The sequence below is a fragment of the Sceloporus occidentalis genome, unplaced genomic scaffold (assembly GCF_023333645.1).
Source record: "Sceloporus occidentalis isolate IW3139 unplaced genomic scaffold, rSceOcc1.0.p SCAF_234, whole genome shotgun sequence".
Classification (NCBI taxonomy): domain Eukaryota; kingdom Metazoa; phylum Chordata; class Lepidosauria; order Squamata; family Phrynosomatidae; genus Sceloporus; species Sceloporus occidentalis.
The window spans coordinates 920,100-944,797 of record NW_028317214.1 but is presented as its reverse complement, the minus strand read 5'-3'; the positions used below and the strand labels follow the sequence as shown (position 1 = coordinate 944,797).

The 24,698-nt window shown below is 41.3% G+C and overlaps 1 protein-coding gene across 1 annotated transcript; it reads left to right on the top strand.

The window, feature by feature from the left end:
* The first annotated feature begins 10,308 nt into the window (after positions 1-10,308).
* LOC149276558 (protein Jade-3-like) lies at positions 10,309-18,158 on the top strand. The gene is made up of 10 exons (XM_089503467.1): positions 10,309-10,357; positions 10,635-10,717; positions 11,278-11,435; positions 11,677-11,867; positions 12,241-12,452; positions 12,844-13,011; positions 13,917-14,033; positions 14,552-15,010; positions 16,022-16,139; positions 17,272-18,158. The coding sequence occupies exons 1-10, from the start codon at positions 10,309-10,311 to the stop codon at positions 18,156-18,158; spliced, it is 2,442 nt and encodes an 813-aa protein (XP_089359593.1).
* Positions 18,159-24,698: the final 6,540 nt, after the last annotated feature.

The window sequence follows — 24,698 nt, the reverse complement described above, 5'->3', positions numbered from 1 at the left end:
ATGCCAGAGTTGCATATAGGGGTATAAGGCATTTCTGGATGCAGAGTGACATATAGGGGGTCAAAAGGCATATCTGGAGGCAGAGTGGCATAAACGGGGTTAAAAGGCATATCATGGGGCAGAGGAGCATATAGGAGGGTATAAAGCATATCGGGGAGGCAGAGTGGCATATAGGGGGCATAAGGCTTTTCTGGAGGCAGAGTGCCCCATGATATGCCTTTTTAACCCCCTTCATGCCACTCTGCCTCCAGAAATGCCTTATACCCCCTATATGCCACTCTGTCCCATGATATGCCTTTTAACCCTCTATATGGCAGAGTGGCATATATAATGGGGTATAAGGCATTTCTGGAGGCAGAGTGGCATATAGGGGGTTAGAAGGCATATCAGGGGGGCAGAGTGGCAAGCCTGGGGGCAGAGGTGCATAACTCGGGGGTGTTATCAAATGAAAGGAAATAAAACATGTCTCAATCATAGCTTTTATTAAATATGGAAAAAAATAGTCTACATGAATTAATAAAGAAATAAAAGTTTCTTACCAGAATATCGTGAAGAATAATGTGATCAGTGTTTTGTTCCACTGAATAAAATGGAACTTTTTCATCTAAAAATGTTCGCAGTAGCAAATGTTTTGATCCCATTATGTGTAATGTATTTAATTTATTAGGGCCTTTTAACACTTTTGCTTTCTGGCATTTTAATACAAATAATGAGATAAAAAGAATGGCGAATAGTATGACTTGGGTATGTATAAGGGGTGCATGTGGGTATAAGAGCTTGACCGTGAGATAAACTATATGGGGCTGGTCTCCAAATTTTTCCCAGGGCTGCTTTTCAGTCCCAGTCCGGCCCTGATCTCAAGAGATGTTACTATCTACTTAGTGAGAACTAAGTGGGCAATCATCTTCTCTGTTTGTGGCCTCTTCTAGAATAAACAAGGGTCAGAGCATTTCATAAAGTAAACTATAGCAAGATGGATCAGCTTGGCCATTTGTATGGTTTATTTGTCAGCTAATAAGATGAAAGATGTACAATATCGACAGAGCAGATCTGCAAGCTGGCCACTTGGGGAAGTCTTCACATATTGGTTCATCACTACAGGATTGATTGTTTCACCTCAGCTATGTCCTGTTCCTAAATTACTGTACTTTCCCCTCCCATTGTTTGTTTTTCATCTCTGATATATCTCTTATCATGTGTCACCAGGGATTGCACAAGACCGTTCTCACTGAGATCATCTTTCCCCTAGTGACACCCTTATTCTTTTCTTTGTCTGTTTTTTTGCTTAATAAACCAAATTTTGGCAAGTTTTTTTTTTTTTTACCTGAGTGGTCTTTATTAAGATTATTTATTTATTTATTAAGGTAACTCTGAGACAGAGGTATTTATTTTCGTTCAGAGTCCTGCCCATTCTGAGTTACGGAGAAGGAGTCTATCATGTGTCACCAGGAATCAGCATGGAAAAGAAGAATGACCGTATTTGACTTGCAGTCTGTCTCTAAAGCAGTACTTTTTTTCTTCAAGAGGATGCTAATAAATTAATAGTCTAAATATTCACACATTAACAAATAAAGCTTGAGGTCTTCAGGTACAAAACCTGGGCAAACTGCATGATCTTGATGACTTTTAACTGTCCCCAGAATCAGGGCCGGCCGAAGACTTAACGCCGCCTGGGGCGAAGTTTAAAACGCCGCCCCCCCCCCGCCGACGCCGACGGGGGGGGGGGGGCGGCATTTTAAACTTCGCCGACGCCATAATCTACGTTTCCTCCCCCCCCCCGGTACTTACCTTTAAACAGTCCTGCGGCGAGTCTCCCTGCTCTGCCACGGTGCCGGCTTGTAATGCTGAGCGCCGGAAATTGACGTCACTTCCGGCGCTCTGCATTACAAGCCGGCACCGGGACCGAACAGGGAGACTCGCCGCAGAGGAGAGAGAGAGAGAGGGGCGCCGAGCGGGTAAGCGAAAACCACTCGGTGCCCCTCTCTCTCTCTCTCCTCCGCTTCAAAAAAAAAAAAAAAAAAAAAAAAAAAAAAAAAAAAGCGCTTGGGGCGGCAAAGTGCCGCCCCTTCTAAAGTGCCGCCTGGGGCAATTGCCCCAGTCTGCCCCATTATAGGGCCGGCCCTGCCCAGAATGTATACTTGTGTTTAACATAGGACATTTAAAATCACGTGTGACCACTGAGTTGGCTTTATTCTCATGATGCGGGTGTCAGAATTCAGTGCTAGTGTTTGCATGCACTTATTTTTGTAACAGGACGATATTTATATATTTTTGCATTTATATATGCATTATATATATATATATATATATGCATTTATATATATTTGCATAATGTGTATTTAACTTTACCTGAAGTGGTCCATGCCATTCTGACATTATGGCAAATCTCTTTAAGTATCCAACGGAAAAATGTTTAAGCCGTGTGTTTTTAATTTTTTATCTCAACGCAGTTTGTTCCTCCTTGTGTAGGTGACCAAGGAACTGTGAGATTCAGTTTTAAGAATTATGCACCTAGTTTGTCCTCTTGTTTTTTGGTCATGAGTTACCTACATGCTAATTTCTTCCCTTTTCCTTTCCATAGAATGGGAAGTTAAGAACACCCCTCTCGGTATAAATGAAACAGACTTCTCTTAGACCGGGAAAGCCCGGTTTAGCATAAGAAACTGTCAGTGTGTGTATATGTGAGTGTGTGTGTGGCATCACCAAATTGAGCATTAGCTGAAAAACCACCATCTGTCCTGGGTTGCTCATACAATGCCTGCTAATTCTAATGTGGACTGAATTCAAGGGGAAAATGGCTCCTGAGCTTCCCACAACTTGTGCAATTCTCAGAAAAGCACGCTGGTTTTTCCATAGAACTTTCCGAGACTCTTGCGTTAGGAGGAATTTCCCCAGATAAAAATGTTTATCCAGGTGCTATCCATGGGCCGACTCACCCATTCCAGTTCAAGCGATATTGCCGGACAGCCTGACATTAAATTATACTGCATTGGGCAGCAATGAAAAGTTAGTTACTTAACATATATACATCTTCTCCTGTACTTGAATGAATTGACCCAGAATCGCACTCACGTGATTGGTTCGCATCCTATTAAAATGTATTAAGCTATCCATATTACAACAGGTGTGTTACAAAGAACTTCTCATGGCTTGAGAAAAACCCTATTGGGTTGAAACGTCGACACTCGTGCGGAAATAAAACTGCACTAATTTACTCACATTGTGGAGTACCTCGTGATTTCTTGTTACCAAGAACTGGCACTTATGAGAGATTATGCTTTGTACCTATTGGCCTTCAAACCTTATAGAGATTGTGAAACCATTCTCTGTACGTTTAAGTGTAGTCCGGTTGTGTGTAATTAGGAGTTATTATGCTCCCCAAAACGTCTTATTTTCATCCACCTAAAAATCATTCTACCAAAGAGAAACGGAACTCATTTGTGATGTGCTGCCAGTTCTAGTGCTTTTAACATAAAATGCCCTTATTAAATAATGTGTATTAAATTATATACATTCTCTATGCACCAATAATACACCATATTTAGCCACTGACAACATTTTTCAGTATATTTACTGTACATTCGTATTAAAGCCATATTGTTTTATCTCGGTTGATCTTTCGTTTTAATGTAAATTGTGTCATATTTGGGTTCGTTAAAGGGATACTATCAAGAGAGATTTGGGGTTAATCGGCAAATGTGCCATAAGAAAAAAAACAGATTATTACAAATATTGTGGTACGCCAAATGCAATGCCTGTAATTAATTACTGAAACTAGCTTTAGTGAATAAACATCTAAGAGACCAGACTATGGTCGCTTACTGCTGTATTTGCACAGAGAAATCAAAGGTTTTTTTCACTAAATATAGAGTTGTGGTTTTAACTCCATCACTTCACCATACCTTGGAACTCTGAAGACTCCAGGTGGAGTGCCGCTATGGGGAAACTCCAGGCCGCGGGAGCAATGTGCCCCACCCCTCCATTAAAAATAGCGTGTCCCGCGGAGCCATCCACTGACATCAGCGCTACCTGCATTCCACAAAGGGGGGGGGCAGTGGATGGCTCCGTGGGACGCGCTATTTTTAATGGAGGGGTGGGGCATATTGCTCCCGCGGCCTGGAGTTTCCCCTTAGCGGGACTCCATCTGGAGTCTTCAGAGTTCCAAGGTATTCACTTCCCTGGCAAGTTTCCCCATATAATGCATATCTGCAAGGAGGCTTTGAGACCTCTCGCTGATTTAACAATGCTTTATATAGGCCCAGTCAGGCTTTTACTGTAGCAGGGGCTTTTGGGGATAGCCCTTTGTAATGTACAGTAAAGAGGTGAAACTCCCTTTGGGAATATTCCCTATTGCTAGAACAATTATTATTTGTTTTATATAGCGCCATCAAATTCCATAGCCCTGTACAATTAATTACTATTTACCCCTAAATGCCACAATAGAGCATTGTTTTCATAAACATCCATTTGCTCCCTTGTATATGTTTAGAGGCATTGAGTCCATCACAACACGAATGGTTCTACGATTAACAGAGACTATTTAACACAACTCCCATTATCCTCAACTAGACTTTCTTGCGGGCCATGGTTCATGCTCTCCCCAGCATCCCCTCCACACCCTCTTCCGGCTGCTCTCCCCACTGTCTGATGATGATGGTTGTGTTTCACCCGCAGCGGGAGGCTGCGGGATTTGTTTGAATAACCCCCACAAACCATTAAAGCGATTTGTTTTGCATTCATGCTAACAGCAGGGCTGGGGCAGTCCATGCCATGAACTCTCACACTTCAGGGTAGAAGATGTTTCCTCCTTGCCTATATGGATTATTCCGCTGAGGGATACTAGCGACAGTATGTTGCTGCTGAAACCGGCACTTTGGGGATGTCGCAGCTGAGAGGGAAGCGGCAGATGACGGTCTGTGTGCGGGGAGGGGAGACGGGATGCCAGGGAGGAAGGGGAAGAGGAGGAGCGTGGGAAGCCTGCGAGCCCAGGCATTACAATAGGCTTCTTGTGTGTGCTTGCTGGGAGGCTGAAGACACGAAGGGAAGGCTCGGACGGGTTATCCGGATACACCGGGCACTGACAGGCCGACCGCCCAGCCTCTCAACCGCCTCAAGACTGAACCTAGTGCGACTTGCCCCGGGCTGCAGTGGAGGGACCAACCCCAGAGAAGGTAAGAATAGGCCCCAGGGAAATGCCCGGCTTTAGGCGTAGCTGTACCCCACAGTGCAAGCCCGAGCTGGGGCTTGGTCATAATCGGGGTCCTGCATCGCGTCCATACGCGTGCGGGTGTGTATCCCCCTAATACCGCCCTGTGTAGCCTTGTTTAGGCCCGGGCAGGGAGAGCCGTCTTGCTGTGCGTTTATTGTGTGAGGGGCCGGTGAGGGACACGCAGGCTGCAGAGGTCACCCGTGTCCGTGTGTAGCTGTGTGTCCTCCCCAGTATGTGCGAGAACACACGCACACTGCGTGTGTCACTGCAGCCGGGGACTGCTCCTTCCCCACTACCCAGAATGAAATTTGGCGCCAACACCGTGCCCGGGACTCCTCCTGTCAAGGTTCCTCTGCTCAGCTGCCCCTGGTTGCCATGATACGCCCTGTCATAACAGTATTGCATGTATAATATATATATACACACACACACACATATATAATATTGAAACGGCCAAGTGATGCAGCCGAGGGTCAGAGGCTTAGGTGTAAGGAAGTTTACCTTTTCCTGAGGGGTGGTACATAAAGGGAACAGCCTCCCATTAGAAGTGGTAGAGTGAGAGAACGTAATGATGCATGGAACATGCATAAAGCTAACCTGAATGTAAGACCAAGGGGCTTGTTAGTCTCCGAGTCTCCGCAGTAAAACATGAGCAGACTGCACGTCCCGAACGCTTCTTATCTGCTCTCAGTCTTTCTTTGTCCAAAATGAGGTCACCTGAGTTGGTGTTTTTGAGTTTTGTGTCATTACAGTGTAAACGCTTTAATCAGATTCATTAACCGCTCATTATAGACTCTGCTTTTCAGCGAGGGGCATCTCTATTGCGGTGCTGACCGGTTGAAGTAATGCCGGGCGGTCCGTTAACGTGTTAATATATTCCACAGTGCTGTACAATTTAAATAGGGTCTGGCTACCATATACATAACACGTATACACATACAGTGGGAGTTAAGGACCCCGCCAGTGAGCTTACAATCTGATTTTATGGCCCTTTTTATACAGAGTTCCTGGCAAGAACGCTTGTCTCCTGTGGGTCCTGCACAGTTCTTGCTCCGTACATAACCCGCTGTGTTCTTTCCTCCTGACAGATATATTATACGAGGGAGGATGATGTAACCGTTTCATATTGCAGCAGATGCTACAGGGCACGCCGACTGTCCAAATCCAGGCAGAATAAGTAAGGGGGTATACTTAGAAAAGAAATAAAGGCGTTCTAACTATATATATATATATATATATATATATATATATATATATATATATATATATATATATATATATATATTATAATATAAACAAACCCCGGGTCAAGCAGAGCTAGCAGGTAGCTTATGGATCTAGTGACGTATTGTTCCAGGGTAAGTGGTAATAATGCTGCCGGGCTAGTGTGGGTCATATTTATCTACATATTGCATACATCTTGTGTGCCAGGATTAAAGCATTATTAGCTGCTTGCTGGTAGAGTACTGCTTAGGTTGGAACTGTATATAAGAATGATTAGTGATTTATATTCTATTACAAGTATACAATTAGCTAAGTTATCCACATTTTGGTTAAGATATGCTAAAATCACCTTTTATTTACCATACTCTTTATTGCATACGATAACGTGCCCATTTTTTTTATGGATCATCAGCCCAGCTCCTTAACATGCAGATATCTGGCTCAACACTTCTCCTGCTTACCTAAGCGCACTCTGTGTCGGCCAGCTCCAGTGATGGCTTGCATGCGGTTTATGGGGGATCTAATAACACCCCCCCCCCCCGATTTATTGTGTTATTTGCTCATAGAATAAGTAAAACCTCTGCATATAAACAAATGAAATACAAGGTCGCTTTTGTAAACAGAGTCACATTTCACCTTAAATACTCGTTATCGATGGAGAAAACAAAATGACAGCCTGCTTTTGGAATATTTTGTTTGCGGCAGCAAGTTACACTACAGTCGGGTATGATATGTTTCTCTAAACATTGTGACATGGTTAATAAAGATAGATTTAAAATCTATTCCCTGCCAGGCCCGGTAGACACGATCTTCTCTTCTCTTTCACGTGATGCAGCCCGCTCTGTGCTGTCAATATGTACTAAAAAGAGATAAAAGGGTCGCGATTATTATATAGTAAAAGCAACTTGGTTACAAGGCTGCTTTTTATCCCGGGAAGAGGCTTAAACATTGAGACGCAGTAGATTTCCTTTTTCCTGTGGAGACATGTATGTGGGATGGTGGAAATGGGATCGCGTCTTTGGAGATAGTAACCCGCTCTCACACATTGCTAAATGTTAATGAGCGTTCATTCATTGCCTCAGCTTTATTAAACATACAGTGTGTTCTCTCTGGAATAAACCAAGGCAGGGAGGCTCTGTTTCAGTCTTTGAGACGTGGTGACCGTGTGACTCTTTCCCAATGGCAGGTGGAGAAAATATCCTCTTAAGTTGAAGACTGGCGGCCACGGAGGTTTTGTCATTGGGGTGTTGCCTCGGTTTCTGTCCTAAAATTAAAAACTGAACTTCCCTTTTTAAGTAACGAAATCTTACTTATTAGATCCCCTTTTTTCTATGCTTTTTACATTAAAAACCTAGTTTGCTTTAAATTCTTTCTATTAGAAGTCTGCAAATAAACCCCTAATTTGACGGCAGATGAGAGCCAATTGGCCTATATGGTCTGCCCATTTTTCTTGATGTGTGACTCAGGTGTTTGGCTGTCCTTGGTCTTGTCTTAGATTCGGATAGCATTCTTTGCTTCCCTCACTGTATTCACTTCTACAACTTCTGCTGGCAGGCTCTTCCATTTATCCACCACCCTCATAGCAAAGTAATACTTCCTTACATTACAGCTTCTTGCTTTAGATGATGACTGTGTGCTAATTTATTTCCTCCCTCCTGTACTTTGCTAAACCCCTTTAAGTATTTAAAGGTTTCTGTCACCTCTCCCCTTTAGTCTTTCCCGATAATTTTCTTGCATGGAGAGGGGGACGCTGATCACTGGGAACACGGGAACCACTTCTCCCCTACCTAGCATTAGTTAGACAGATCCTTCAGTGGCTTGTCTTGACAATATTTCTCATGCAAGTCAACCTGTTACAGTTTAGCGCTCTCTAAATTGTTAGTTTCAGTCATGGTTTTCATTTCTACAGAATAAAACCGTAATTGAGCAATATCTAGTATTCCATTGTTTGATGACAGATTGAGTCTGAAAGTGCGTACTGTACAGCAAGTGTGTGTGTGTGTGTGTGTGTATGTATGTATGTGTATATATATATATATATATATATATATATATGTATATATAAATGCACGCACAAGCAATGTGTGTGGAGCTTGTTTCCCTTTTTAAAGTTACTTGGAGGGTGGAAATATTTCTTATCGTTCCACTTGAAACACAGGAGTCATACGTGAGGCAACCTCTAAGCTAAAGACGCTAAACTTTGATACCGTGGATTTGGAAATAGCAGTCATTCTGTCGCACTTCTGGCTTTATTAGTACTGAAATAGTGAATTCCCGTCAATGAGCTTGTATCTAGCAGTTTCGTGCTGATACATGCATGGGTTCGCGTTGATAAATATAATGCTCGCCTTCTCTGTAGGTATACTTCTTTTATTGCCACTTTCATACTTCTCTTGTGTATGTATATGTGATATATATATGTGATATATATATATATATATATATAACAAAAATTAGTAACCCAAATGTGGCAATAACAGAAGTTCATATGTGTTTTGCATATGTAGTACTTTTACTTAGAGCCCTCTTTAGCTTGTTGATCTGATTTCATGTAACGTATGCAATAATTAGTTTTTATATCTGTTTCCAGGCTTAGCTGGCTCACCTATTGCTCTCCCTAAACATCCTCTTATGTCACCAGGAGAGAGATCCCATCAATTCAATTCTCATCACACATCCACTTGTCATTGTTCCTCGGGCAGGCTGGATGGGCCGAACACATTCTATATAATGCAGAAAAATCCTCTGAGCATCTTGTTTTTATTTATTTGTTGTTTTGAGTTTCACACCATCATTTCGGTTACCAAAGATAGCCGTGAGTCAAGCTTAGTAGTTTCGTTTCTCGTCAACATTTGGCAAAATGATTTGAAGATAATTCTGCAGGATTTTTTCCCCCCACTTGCTGCTCTGGAGGTTGCTGTTAAAGACAGACAATTTAAACAATAGTTATAATCGTTACCTTGTTTTCTTTATGCTGCTCGGGCACTGAGGTCTTATCATACGCGGGTCTTGTCTCCTCTGGGCATGCACTCTTTATCATCGCTATTGAGGAGGCTCAGGTAGTATAGTAGAGCACACAAAGTAATATTACAGAGTATTTCATATTCAGTGTAAGTCCACGGAGGTACTGTGTGTAACAGATCATGTCTATTGTTGGGGACAGACTGACACACTTGATTTGATTCTGCATGTCAGTATAATTAGGTAAATCTGTCATACGTTTTTTACAGTTGCATTTGGATTTGTTTATCAATGAACCCAAGATTTGTTAATTTGCGCTTAACTTTAAATTGGGGACACGGAAAGCATGCAAGTTTAGTGCTTAAAGCTCCCTTTAGTATTACCTTTTTAGAGCTAGTGTAATGTGTTCCTAAAAATCGTCAGATGCGTAGCTTTGTTTTTCTTAATGTTGTTTTGGAAAAAGGTTATTTCTAATCCTGCAGGAGTTTGTCTAAAGTTAATTGTTTCAAGACATTTTTCATTATTTAAGGTTTCTTTTACTTTGTCATATCTTGTCATACCAACCTAATAACTGGTTATTTTTTTGTTTTGTTTGTTTAAACACACACACACACAGTTGATCAGATTGTACATGTCCTGTTTTATGAGGGCATGTTAGAAGAACAAAATTAGTACATGATATTCCAGATCGATAAAACTGGGTATTAAATGTCTGGCATATTAATATCAGTACTTCGCTGTATGGCCGGTAAAAAGCAGCAAAACATGTTCATGTCATGCTGGCTTCCAAGTTCAGTGAAATGCAAATGTGCATAATGTGACTGATGTTCCCATGCTTTTTGTTTGTTTTTTTTTATTTCTTTACATAAGGCTTATCTAATAACTTTTTTCTTCTTCTTAAAGGATGCGTCAAGATGAAGCGACATAGGCATCTCAGCAGCAGCGACAGTTCAGACAATGAGAGTGAGTACATGTTCCATATGAGCTCCAGTGGACATTATTTTTAGTGTTGTGTTATACTGTTTCTTCCCCCTAATGGGATACTGTATTCATACACAGTGATATGTATACTTTACAATGAAAAGAGATGGCCAAAAGCCACCTATACACCATTTTTTTTCCCTTTTGTGAATGCATCATATACCATCTCAAAGGATTTAGTATTTCTTGTATTTTCTCATAAGATAAACATAAAACCTCTAATGTATCCCATATGCTTTGCTTTACCTTATGTCTTCAGGTCCTTCAACATCATTCTCCTCCTGCTTCCAATACAAGGGCAAATCCAAAAATGCTGGAGATGAAGCAAAGCAATCCTCTGAGGTAATTTAGAAAACATTTAAAAGTTCCAACATCAGTATTGTATTGTAAATAAATCCCTTGCTGCTTTGATTTTATGCACACGTATTTCCATAATTTAAATTTCTGTGTAAGATATTAGCACAGATGTTTGGGCGATTCTCTTGATGTGGCTGGAGACTGGGTCTGCAGACGCAGTATTTCACTGACTGATCGTGCTATGCGGGTGCAGTCGGTGTGAGTGCGGGTATGCTGCACCTCTATGACAGGGCTGCGCACGGTAAGCAGACGGCTCCCTGTAGGATTTCACCCTTTGCTGAAGAAGGGAACACCACAGGGGAATCCTCTACTGCACAGGGGTACCCTATAGAGGGAACCCGTTGAATGTAATAACAATCCTATTGTATCTAGTCCAACTACATATCTAGAATCAGGCAGCAGAAAAGGTAAAACAACTCACTGTCACTATGTATGCTCCATGTGGTCGTAAATTCTCACAATTCTCTGTGTTTAGGGAAGGAGTCTGACTGGAGCTTTGAATGAAAAAAACAAGTTTAAAGTAAATAAGTAAACTCTGCTCTTAGGTGTTCCGGAAAGATCTTATTAGTGCCATGAAGATTCCAGATTCTCAGCATGTGAACGTGGAGGAGTACTATCTCTTCACGGATACATGGAAGCAGGAGTGGGAGAAGGGTGTCCAAGTACCTGCCAATCCAGATACCATACCTCAGCCTTCACTCAGGTTAGAATACAACTTTTGATCTTCCGGTTTTATGTATACGTTTCTATATCCACGTTGTGTAATTCTTAATACCTTGTACTACTTGATAACTTGTTCTGAAATCTGCCATCTGTCAAGTGAAGACTAAAATATCAATTAAGCAACTTTACCAGTTTCAAAGGTTTTGATAAACAACTGACTCATATTATGTACCTGTCCTAATTAATTTGGCTTGGTTTCTTTCTTTTCCCCCTTTCTTCAGGGTCATAGCAGAAAAGGTGAAGGAGGTACTGTATTCGCGACCACGAAAGTACATTCACTGCTCCAGCCAGGAGCCATCGGAGCCTGGGTACATCAACATCTTGGAGCTGGCCGAGACCATGTGTAGATATGACTTGGATGACATGGACCTCTTCTGGTTGCAGGAATTTAATCTAGAGCTTGCTGACATGGGTAATTAAATAATTTTTTATTTTTTTGGGATAAGTAACGATTCATACAACTTTACATGTCGCAGTTTAATGTATAACAAACACTAGTATAGAACAAACGGCATAAGAACCTTTCCAAGCTGGGGCTAAAAAGCCACCTTCAGCTCAAGTAGGTAGAGCTGCTTCCGCATGTGTTTTGTAACATATATATTTTGCTGATTTTGCATAATATATTTTCTATTTGCTCTCATATCTATAATGAGTTTGCATTGTATTTTGTAAACAGAGTGGGACAAACCTGACCATAAATATTAGGACTGAGAACTTTTGTAAGACAGAGCAGCTGACTCTGAAAGTTCCTCATGCTGCCCCTCCGGGTCCTGCTGTTGTTACAGGATGCTCTCCTGTTGATGAGTACACCATGGAGAAAACACTGGAAGTACTGGAACGCCAGTGCCATGAAAATATGAACCATGCCATAGAGACAGAAGAGGGCCTGGGCATAGAGTATGATGAAGATGTTATATGTGATGTGTGTCGCTCCCCAGACAGCGAGGAAGGCAATGACATGGTGTTTTGTGACAGGTGCAACATCTGTGTACACCAGGTGGGTTTCCGGTCATTCCGTCAAATATTAGTAGAGACAGGCTTGGGACATCGTGGTGTCTGAGCTTGAGTTACTACTGCTAACTTGCAGGTTACAAATGTAACCTGATTTCACTATTCATTGTGCTCTTGCTTTTGTAGATAGGCCTTCAAGGTTAAATAGTTGAATATTAGATCAAGGCTGGTCGGCTTTTAGGGGACTAGCCCCATCTTTCCCTGCCTACCTTGTATGAAAGTTGTGTGTGGGGTGTGCTTAGCTATCATAATCTAATCTGCTATGAGGTAGGCTGTAGTGCTGGTTTGTTTCTTCAGTTAGCTGCGGTAATGTTATAGATAGATAGATATAGACAGATGTTATGTAGCGGGCACTGACTTTTTCTATTGTTTAAAAGGCATGTTATGGGATCCTGAAAGTCCCGGAAGGCAGCTGGTTATGCCGCACTTGTGTTTTGGGGATCCACCCTCAGTGCATCCTGTGTCCCAAAAGAGGGGGTGCTATGAAAGCTACAAGGACAGGGACTAAATGGGTCCACGTGAGCTGTGCTCTCTGGATACCAGAGGTAAGTAATGCAGACTTATCTTCCTCTCCCATTGCTTTACTAACACACTTTCTCTTTGTCCGTCTCCTCACTGAATGCTTATGTGCTTCAGGATTTACTTAAAATAAGGTTAACTTTCAAAGCACCTTGTAGCAGTTCCCCTACTTACATCCCCTCACTCATCTATAAATACACCCCTAACCAGTCTCTGTGCACATCCAATGAACGCAGTCTGTCCTCTCCTCTGATTTCTTGCTCTAATGCACTCTAGCAGGATTTCTCAAGGGCTGCCCCCATCCTCTAGAATGCCCTCCCCGGACTGTCAGTTTTTCCATCCATCAAGACCCACTTCTTTTAGGACACCTACAACCTTACACGTTAACACCGCTACTCCCATATTCCTTAGCTCAGCTTTTTAGTTATACATTTTTTTTTTATTTATTTACATGCAGTTGGCTTTGGGCTAAAAGTTTAAGAACAAAAACTAACATTTACTAGAGATCACAGTTCTAGGCTACGTAACTGTGGAGTGTTTATGACAGACTTGCGTTTTTTTTCTAAATAGAATTGAGCTTAAGAGCTAAGACAGGGAGCCCCTATTGATAGCTTTTCTTCAAATAAAGGAGTTAAAATATAACCGCATACGTTGGAGGGATAGAGAAATAATTAGACACGTGAGTTTTGCCCCTCGTGGTTTGGGAAAACACCTCTTGTATGATGGGATGTGTTTTCCTTGCTAGTCTGTGGTGACAACAGAAAACACTAACTGACATTGTATTAATAGGCTTCTGAAAAATGCTCAGAATTACGTTAAGGAAGCACAATCTTTCTAAATGGCTCACAATGAAACAATCTTGTCATTCTTTTTTGCTTTTTTGTATTTGTTTTTGTTTTTTTTTGTAGCAAATGTTGCATTGTCTTTGCAGGTCAGTATTGCCTGTCCTGAAAGAATGGAACCAATTACAAAGATTTCTCACATTCCGCCAAGTCGCTGGGCCCTAGTATGCAGTCTCTGCAAACTGAAGACAGGAGCCTGCATTCAGGTGAAGGCACTGTTTAATGTGTTTGATCTCTTAATACAGATAACTGGTGCAACTGCAAATACCCTGTGTGTGAAGTGGCTTCGTATGTCACTATGGCTAGAAGAATTAAATATCAGTGTGTGTCCATTAGGTGCATGTTTCAGGAAATTGTGTATAACAATCCCAGAGCCTGTGAGAACTCTCTGATATTAAGATGTCCGGACCAAGAATAGTTTGGTATTTGCTGAAGGTACCTGTACCCCAGGTAGTAGATGAACCTACCTCAATATAATACTGACCTAATTGGCTCTTACCTGTGGTAAGCAATACAAAGGCCCAGCTGGACATTCTGACTAATGAAAGTCTATATAGGAACGGACTTATTAGTATTGCCATAAAGAATCTGCTCAGTGTGGTATTTTAGAGGGAAGTCATCCTAAATGTCACGTGACCAACAACGGCAGATTAATAATCATTTGGTAGGTGCCTTGTTTTCCCTTTTTAATGCTTTGATGTTATTTGCTATTCTTCCCATTCAGTGCTCTGTTAAAAGCTGTATCACAGCCTTTCATGTCACGTGTGCCTTTGAGCACAGCCTTGAAATGAAGACTATTTTAGACGAGGGGGATGAAGTCAAGTTTAAATCCTACTGCCTGAAGCACAGCCGGAACAAGCACAACTCTGCGTTGGAGCAAGAAGAGTCTGAGACCAGGCCGACCGAAAGCGAGAAAACCAGCTTACGTGCTCAGAAATTAAAAGAACTGGAGGAGGATTTTTACACATTGGTGAAAGTGGAGGATGTAGCAGCAGAATTGGGCCTCCCCAAGTTCACCGTGGACTTTATTTATTCTTTCTGGAAGCTGAAACGAAAAAGCAATTTTAACAAACCTTTGCTGCCGCCAAAAGAAGAGGAGCAGAATGGTTTGATTCAGCCCAAGGAAGACAGCATTCATACCCGGATGAGGATGTTCATGCATCTGAGGCAAGACTTAGAGAGAGTAAGTACTTTCAGACTCTAATTGTTTTGAATTGAGGATGATATTAACCATTAATAGGTTAATAAATGCATTTCTTCACTGATCCCCCGAAAAACATTATTTGGGTATAACATCCTCTTTAAGGAACATGAAGACCAATGACTTAAACCTTAATACTACTTTGTAATAACATATACTAAATCAGGGCTTGACAAATTTGTTGTGAATCTAGGCGCCAGCTAAAAAAGTTAGGAGCCAGGATTTTTTTTAAACTAACAGTTGGTCAGGAGTGATCTGATCATCATCAGCCCACTTACTAAACTCACAGCGTTTGACCTGGAAGCACCCTGGACTTTCAGGTCAGTGCTGGGTTGTTTTTTTGGTTTGTTTTTTTTTCGCTTTCAATGCTGATGTTCAATTGACTGATATTTAGTCCCCACAAGCTTGTGGGGACAAATGTTAACCCCTGCAATGCCAGGAATGTGTCATACACAATTGTTTCATTGAAGGGGTTAACGCTGCACTTTCGCTCTCCTGGAGCGATCAGGCAGCAGGGGGATGCTGTGTCAGGTCCCCACACTTTTGTGGGGACCAAATCAACACTCAACCCCCTTCCCTGAAGCTGCCTGTGGCAGCTGAAAATGCGATTGCTGGTTTTCCTGCAACCGCGTTTTCAGCCTACAGAATCACTCCGTGGGAGTGACCTCAGGCTCGGGGGCGGGCAGCAGCGCCCCCCGCGATCACAGTCGAGCCCTGTACTAAATGGTCTTATTCTGGAGAATACATTTAGCGAAAACCTAAAGACGTGCTCAGTGGCAAAGACTGAAATATGTCGGGATGTAGTCCTGAATAGCCAATTGATTCTTATATCTCACATAAATTGATTTCTCTTCAGTTTGCACATCTTACTTTGTCAAGCTGAAAAGTGAATGGGTGAATCCAGTCTTTGTTGATTTGCTTTTACTTACATTTAATTAGGAAAAAAATATATAATGTATATAAATATTTTAATGATGCTTTTTTTGTGGGCAGGTAAGGAACTTGTGCTACATGGTCAACAGGAGAGAGAAACTCAAATTGTCTCACAGCAAGATCCATGAGCAGATCTTCAACTTACAAGTACAGCTGGTCAACCAGGAGATGGCAGCAGGTAATGCAGACTATGCCGGTGCGTTAGGTGATCAAGGCACATTAGAGGTTCGCTGTAACCTCATGGGCACAAGCAAGGGTTTATATCCAAGTGACATAAGTACAAACACAGATGGATTTTCCTGTGGTTATTGAATTCATTCCTGCCCTTTTCTCCTTCTGTAGTGCTGCAACAATTGGATTGGGTATTGAAAGCTATTGCCAGGGCAGGTCCCCTGATGCTTTTTGCAATATACGCTTGCTAATGAATCACCCACAACATACCTCCCAGATGCCTGCATTCCCCCTTACTCCTACTGTCTGAATCTTCAGACCTTCGATGCCTCTTGAAGAGCTTGACGAAATGTTATTTCTGTTTCTGCTCTGAGCAGAGCTGTTCTGCTCTGTACATTTTATATTTCAGCCTTAAGCAAATTAAGATTTTTGTCGACCAACACTCTTTAACCTACTAAAAGATTTTGAGCAGCGGACTATTGTTGGTTTGAAAAATGCATGGTATTCATCCTCCCTCTCGTAACTAGAAGCCAGGTGGTTAAATAGGGCTGTAGCAGCAACTGTATCTTGGCATTCACACACAGTGTGCTCTGTGATCGTTCTAGTTTGGCTGCAGTTCAGGGCGCATGAATACATTTGATATTCTAGACATGACCACCACATATTTATATTTGTGCTCATACACAGAGAAACGCAGAAACTTTCGCTATAGTTTCACGGATTCTTAAAAGAATGTTCTTGGTTTTTTTCTCATCTCGGTCCATGCTTTCCTGTGTGTGAGGCAAATGTGAAACCAAATGTTTCCCGTATGACAGACTGCTTATGTGTAGTGTAGTGTGAAAGCACAGGGAAGGGGTTGTGCAATTGTGTGTCCTCGAATTGGCAAGATGTAGAAAGTGCCACAAATGTAAATATGAATAGATCTTTTTGTTCATTTACTGAGCCATTACTGTGCTCTGATTTTAAAGGATGCTTCTCAGAAATAAATAAAATAGTTTTAAAAATGAATAGTGGAGTCAATTTTGATTACTAGTAGACATAATGACAAGAACAAATTAGCACTTTCAAATAAATTCAAAAACATGAAACATTGAAATATTTGCATTATGTTCTTCCTTTTTACTTCCATTTTACTGTAGGACAACCATTATCAAGTGCACCGGAAAACACGCTGTTCTACCCTCCTCCCAGGATCACTTTAAAACTGAAAATGCCCAAATCTACAGCAAGCGATTGCAAAATTAGTTCTGTGAAAACTGGAAATCGAATGAGTCCACCTGACAAAAACAGCAGCTCTCGGTATGTTCGCAGGAGTGATCCTCAAATTGAATCTACTGACCTTCTCAATAAACACTGCTCCAGGTATGCCTCTGGACAAAGGAATAATGGGATGTTAGTCACTTGTTCACGGAAGGAGACTCAAGAAACTGGGTGCCAACAGACTTCAAGGTTTAACACATCAGGGAAACCTTTGTCACTCCAAGCAGTCATCCACGGGCAGTCTTCAAACGGCAGTGGAAAGGTGCAACACCCAAATCCAAGGATTACTAAATCTAACGGCGTGTTGAACTCTAGTGGGGACAAAATTCAGAAGGATAGCTCCAGCAAAACTTTTCATGAGAATGACTGTTCGCTGACAAGTAATTTGGCTAGTCAGAGTAGTTTATGCAAATCCGCCATGGAACACTTCAGCAGGTCCTTTAAAGAAGCGACAAATAACTTGGTGAGGACAACAGAAGACCTGCGAAGTTGTGATAAGTCCCAGAGGAGACAGTCTACAAAAGAGCGTTTTTGGGGCAAACAAGCACTTGATTGTCAGACCTCTGGGACTCCTTACCAGGACAATGATGGCTACTGCCCTGACCTAGAGCTAAGTGACTCTGAAGCTGAAAGCGATGAGAACAAGGACCATATACGGCCAAGGAGGAGTAGCTCAAGTCGGGAAAGTCCTAATAGAGACACAAGTCAGAATAGTCGCAGTAGAAGCAGAAAGAACATGACTCCTCACAGTTCAGTGCAAAGGTGATACAAATCCTTTGCTTCAGCTAAAAGCCTTGTTTGTGCTTGTTTTTATTTAAATGCCAAAAAGGGATCAAAGTGAAAGGAAAAACGTGTTTGAGATGGGCTTGAATACAACTGGGTGCTTATTAAAGAGTTTGTATGAATCATAAATATGAGTAAAAGGCAAAAGAAAATGCACAGGCTAGACCCAAGTGAGAGCAATCTTTTTAAGTAAAGTTGTATTTTATTTTTCTATTGTGAAATTTATACAGCAATCTTAAATAAACTAACGGGCAGTGGAGTTATTGGCACACGATTGTGTGTCCGATGGTTGTGTAATGCATGTTGGTGAGTTGCACATCCCTCAGGATTGCGATGACTTTTGCAATTCCTGTTTTACATCATTCGTCAAATGAGCCACAGAAAAAAAAATTATAGCTTTTCCGCAGTAAATGTTTGACTACTGAGCACATAGGAATACACACACAGTGCATTCACTTTATCTGATCTTTTCACATCTGTCTGATGTGCCACCACTACCCAATACATTATTTCCCCATTTGTCCCCTGGCCCTGCTGAGCGTTTTCACTTGTTCCTGTATATAGCCTGTGTTCCTTAATTGTCTTGAAAAGTGTACAGACTTTGTCATACGGTGCTCTTGTAAATATTTTCTTTCTGGGGAAGTAGTAGATGCCAATATAGGAATACTAATGACAAAGATGAACGATGAAAGTGAATATTCTATCTGTAGACATTCAGTACAGGTTTTAACTACAATGAGAGATGTAAAAGGAGCCGATATCAACGATACATTATATGACTAAAAGTATGTGGACGCCTGTCCTAGTTGAGCTTATTCGACATCCAATTCCAAAACCTTGGGCATTAATAAGGCCAAAAGTGCATTTGTGAGGTCACATTGGACACTGATGTTTGATGAGACGGCTTGGTTCGTAATCTGTGTTATACTTCATCCCAAAAGTGTTCAGTGGCGTCGGGCCACTCGAGTTTCTCCACGACAAACTCATCAAACTGTGTCCTTACGGACCTTGCTTTGTGCACAGGCAGACGTTAGGTATCGCACATAGTGATCTTCGGCTTGTGTTCAGCTGCTCGGCCATGAAACCCATTTCACGAAGCTCCCGTCACACAGTTGCCGGTTGTATCCCTGTAATGAGCGATGCTGCAGAGGACAGGTGATCGTTACGCACGTGAGCACTCAGCAGCCCCGCTCTGTGAGTACGCATGGCCTACCACTTCATGGCTGAGCTGTTTACTTCTAGATGCTTCAAAATAGCACTTACAATGGACCGGGGCAAATCTGGAATGGCGGAAATTTCATGAACTGCCTCGTGGCATCCTATGACAGCGCCACATTAAAAGTCGCTGAGCTGTTTAGTACAACCCCTTCTATGGCCAATATTTGATTTTATTCAACCTGTTAGCAATGGTTGTGGCTGAAACATCTAAATTCAGTAATCAGGAGGGCTGTCCCAATACTTTTGGTCATATAGTGTAGATAGAAAATTACATTACAACTCTCAGCATGTTGCACACTACAGCATAAATGTTGCTTTCAACGTTGCTTTTTTAAATTTTGTATTTGTTTACTGTAAATCATGTTATCTCGTGTCTTCCTGAAAAACCTAAACCCAGGTTAATCCAGTTTTCCAAAAAGTAATTTTTTTTTGTTAGGAATCATCATTTTCCATGTCTGTCAGTCATTCAGATTAACAAAGGATTTGTGCGGAATAATGGAGGAAGGTCATCTATCAGTCCCTACCTTTATCCACCACACACGGCACAGCATACACCAAGTAAATGGTCATGACTTGTGATTATAAAGTGCAAATCTGGGGTCAAGTGATGGCACAGGAGTCTTCCATTGGTTTCCATGGCAATATACCACATTGTACCAGATACGCTATTTATATATCAACCACATTATGTTTGTGCCCAAATTTGTCCAGAATTGAGCCAAATAGCTCTGTTCTTGCTGTCTTATGGCTAATAACCCCATTAAGTTTAAATGTGTTCTAAGTAGACTTACAATACACTGTTTTTATGAACAAAAGGATCACACCGTTAACACTAACAGCCTGTTCAGTTTACGTGTATATATAATGAAGTCTGCCCGATGCCTTTGGTTAATAATTTGATGTTTAGAAGGCACATGAAGGGAACATTTCAATGATTCCTTATGCTTGCACGTACCAACTAGTGAATTATCCCCGGTTATATTTCATATGGAAACCAAGCAGAACAAGGGACAAGCCCAGAAGTCGGAACACGATAACTCTTTATGTACTCTTAATCTCCTTTTTCCAGTTCCACAATCCCGAGAGCAATGCTGTCTTTCCCATCCCGAACACCTGTAACAAAATGTGCATGCTTTCTTTCTTGTCCCTGTTCTTTTGTGTGTATACAATTGACGTCTACTCTGTGCGTGCGTGCGTGCGTGTATATACCCATACACATAAGTAGATTTATAGGGATAGGGGATTAATATGCCTGATATAACCCTTTTTGTATTATTTGTGTGTAGAGCCAATGGTTTATTATTACCAACTTGACATAACGCACAAAATCTACCTCTGTTCACATCTGAGGATTAATAAGCACGTGAGGGGATTGCAGCTGTATACACGTGAAACAATTATTTCCTTTAAGACACTACAGGTTTACACGATTTCACCTAAGTTGATTGGTGGTTAAACCTTTCTCTAGGTTGAACCCAGCTTGTAAGTGACTTCATGGAAAGTTCACTCTGTTCTAAAAATGTTAAGCGTATAAGAACAAGTGACAGTCCCTGCCTCGTATATATTATAAATGTATTTAAGCTATTTAACGATCTGATGTGTTATGAAGACACAGTGGTGCTATTCATGTCGGAGGTCACTGATCACTAGTGCTTCCACAAAACATTTTCCTATACACTTTCAATGCAGTATGTGTTCATGAAGGAGACCTATTACGTTTAAAATCATTGGCCGCAAAACTTTTTGCCAAAACGTTCATAATTTGGTGGGTAAACTTATTTTAATCTTTTAACATCTGTTTTTATGTTTTGCATTTTAAATATATAAATATGTGTGTGTGTGTATATATATATATATATATATATATATATATATATTCAATTTTGAAAAACGGACTGAGCCTTTTTCTGATATCCCTGTTTTACAAATACTTTTTCATTAAATTATGTAATTGGCTACCTGATATTTTATGACCTCTTTGTTGAGCTTTGACGTGTGTAAAATGCCAACAATTGGGTTCTTGTTTGTTGCAGACACTATTAGTTATCCTCTCGGCATTATTTAGTATTGTGAATCTTCCCAGCGTATGGAACTACTTTGCAAAATCTGCATTCTACAAAAAAACTAAATGAAAAGGTAATCACTATCGCGGTTAAACATTGTCGCGGGTCCAGTCTTTAACCTTTGATCAGGCCTTTCTCTATTTATCAATGAAAACTTGTATCAACTTTTCTCTTTATGCAACACGTATTAGGATTACTGAAATCGTTTTATTTAACTTATAGAAAACGTGATCAATTATTTACAATGCAAATTGTTATAAAAAATATATATAATTTAGTTTACAATGCATTTTTGATTCCCCGACTCTTACGTAGGCTTCCTAAACCAAGCAACGGTAATGAGAATCTCAACAGAGATTAGATGTTATCACAGAGGACAGGACGGTGGGATGGCTACCCCCATGGTGTACACCAGGGCTGCACAGCTCCTATCTTTGATGGCTGCTAACATGGCCAATACTTCTGTGTAGTTCAATTGATTTTTTATAATCCAGAATTGAGGCCTGTTTGGGACTCTTGAGGGCTGATTATAATAAGCAAACACCATTGCACATATTTCTGGTGCACGGAAGTATTACATGCAGTTTTTGGTTATAGGCGGCCCTTTGCATTGTTTGGGTGGCCATAACACAAGGTAGTTTCCATAAGCATACCCCTGCACCATTCAGTTAAGACACCTTTCACTGCATGGTCCATTACCCGGTGCTATCCACCATCAACACGAAGTGAAGCTATATTGTTAACGGTCTCTGTGCGCAAAGCAAAATTTCTTTGGTACGGTTGGAGTATAAACGGTCTTCTGGCTATTTTACCTCTAACAGCTTAGAAAAAGCACTCCCTGCTTGCTTTTTATATATAGAATAAATGGAAAGGCTAATAATCTTGTGAGTAGAGCCCCTGTGGTCATTAATGGGGTTACTTAAGGAAAGTGGAAGTGAAAAATCATGTTATGGCTAATAGCTCTATAAAGAATAATGCTTGATCTTTAAACTATTATTTTAGAGACTTCAGGGGCCATACGCTATAGGGAGAGTTGGCAGGGAGAGTCAACACTGGTAGGTTTCTCCAGCAAGAAGGGTTGAGTTGGCCAGAGAGTCCTGGAACCTTCTGACCCAAGCGACAGGTAATACCACGTGGCCCCACTTGCCGCTTGACACCCCCCACCCCCTACTAACCCACATATGCCCCGGTACACGTTTTACACACATTCTCATGTTTGCACAAACTTATATGCTTCGGGTTGGACCGGTCCTTTGTGAGCAATTTTGGACAAACTTGAGGCAATTATCACCCCCCTACACCAGCAAATCCCTGCAGCTGGCCCTCTATAACGTATAATTCAGTGGGTGAGGAGAAATGTCATGTATTAAACTATACATTAGATAGGTCACGCTCATAGGGATTGGTTCTTCATAATGTATAATGGAGCCAAGGAGTAGAAGCACCACTCTAAATATTCATATATGTCAGCTAAACTCTTTCTCCAGCAGAAGCTCACTGGGGTTGGACCTTCATAATGCTGAAGTCAAGTAGGTGACACCACAAATGCATAAACTAACTTATTTAATTTCAATTGTCTTATCGGACATGCAGAGTGATCTGATACAATTTAACATAAAAAGCTACAACCGGTGTTCAATAATTAGCTAACTATGTGGATGCTGACAAAGGTAAAATTATACTTTGGTTAATTATTACTTGTGAAATATCTAAAAACGCTAATATACAAAAATACACATATGTTGAGTAATCACTGTTATGAGGCAACAAGCAGCTTCTAACACTGGCGACACTAGGTCTGAGCGTTCAAGGAAGAACACTGTTGCAGTAGCATGTTTTTATGTGTATTTCATTGCAAATAACATTATTAAACTTGCTACTTAACAGTATTTAACACCTATAATAATATTGTGATTGCTGAATGATAGATGTTTATTCACTAAAGTAAGTTGCCTTTTCATCTTGCATGCTTCGCTACGCCACAAGTATTGAGTTGTCAGTACGCGCTCAGCGCCCCTCTCTCTCTCCTCTGCAAGCCCTCTAGCTTGGTCTCGGTGCGAGCTTGTAATGCTGAGCACCAGAATATGACGTCATTTACGGCGCTCAGCAGTAAAGCAGCACGCACCACGGCAGAGCAGGGAGACTCGCCGCAGGACTGCTGAAAGGTAAGTAAAGTACAACGGGGGGGGGGGGGTAGGATAGATAATAGGGAGGGAAGGTAGATAATGAGAAGGTTGGCAGTGGGGGGCGGCATTTTAAACTTCGCCCCAGGCGGCATTATGTCTTGGGCCAGCCCTGCTAAACCTTACTTGCAATGTAGTCTTCAGTGGTGGGGACTGTGTGGGATGATAGATTTTCAAATAGGTTTCCTAAGTATATACACTATATGGACAAAAGTATTGGGACACCTGACCATTATACTAACAAGGAAATAACTCTCAAACTCTTCACTAGAAGTACAAGACCTAGCCCAAACCCTGAAGAACAGCTCCAGATCATTATCCCTCCTCCTCCAAACTTTACAGTAGGCACTGTGCATCCAAGTCACTGAGCGCTTCCTTACGACCCATTCTATTGCCATGGGCAGATCTATTCAACAAACTGACAATCCATTCTTCTGAATGTGTGAATTTATACGCCTGTCAGCCATGGGTGCAGTTGAAACACCTAAACTCAATAATTAGGAGGGCTGACCGGATACTTTTGGTCATATACTGTGTATCAAACTTACAATATCCAATCCCTATAACATTTACATGTGTAAGCTTCTATTGGGATATTAATAGATAGATATCTTGGAAGGTTTCTGGTGGGACAGAAATGATCTAAAGTACGGATTCTAAAGGACCTGCCCAGAATATTTTAGACCAAGGGTACATCAGTTGGCGAGTACATCTGAAAACTTTCTGTATTCTTTATTCGTCTGACTTTAATGGTTTAAATATTGCTACCCAGTTCCTAGCAATCATTAGGCAATGATACAGTTGAGGGAACTGGTTGGGGTTTGTGCTACACTAGCAAGTCCACCTACATCCCTCCACGCTTCTAATTCAACAGAGTAAATGCTGACAAAAGCTGAAGGGTTTGGATCATTAGCCAAGAAAATCCTTGTTAATAAAATAAGCTGATTTCTGTCAAACATGTGAAAGGTGCATTACTCGATGGAGTTAAATATTAACGAGCTCTTAGATATAAAGTGGGAATAGTTGTTCTGTGCTGCAGCCAGAGGATCTTTAACCACA

What these genes read in the sequence shown, in the direction of transcription:
- LOC149276558 (XM_089503467.1), top strand. Translation starts at nt 10,309, where the DNA reads ATGAAGCGACATAGGCATCTCAGCAGCAGCGACAGTTCAGACAATGAG. An exon ending in AGACAGGAGCCTGCATTCAG is followed by an intron (nt 14,034 to 14,551) that starts GTGAAGGCACTG and finishes CTTCCCATTCAG; the next exon opens with TGCTCTGTTAAAAGCTGTAT. An exon ending in TGAGGCAAGACTTAGAGAGA is followed by an intron (nt 15,011 to 16,021) that starts GTAAGTACTTTC and finishes TTTTGTGGGCAG; the next exon opens with GTAAGGAACTTGTGCTACAT.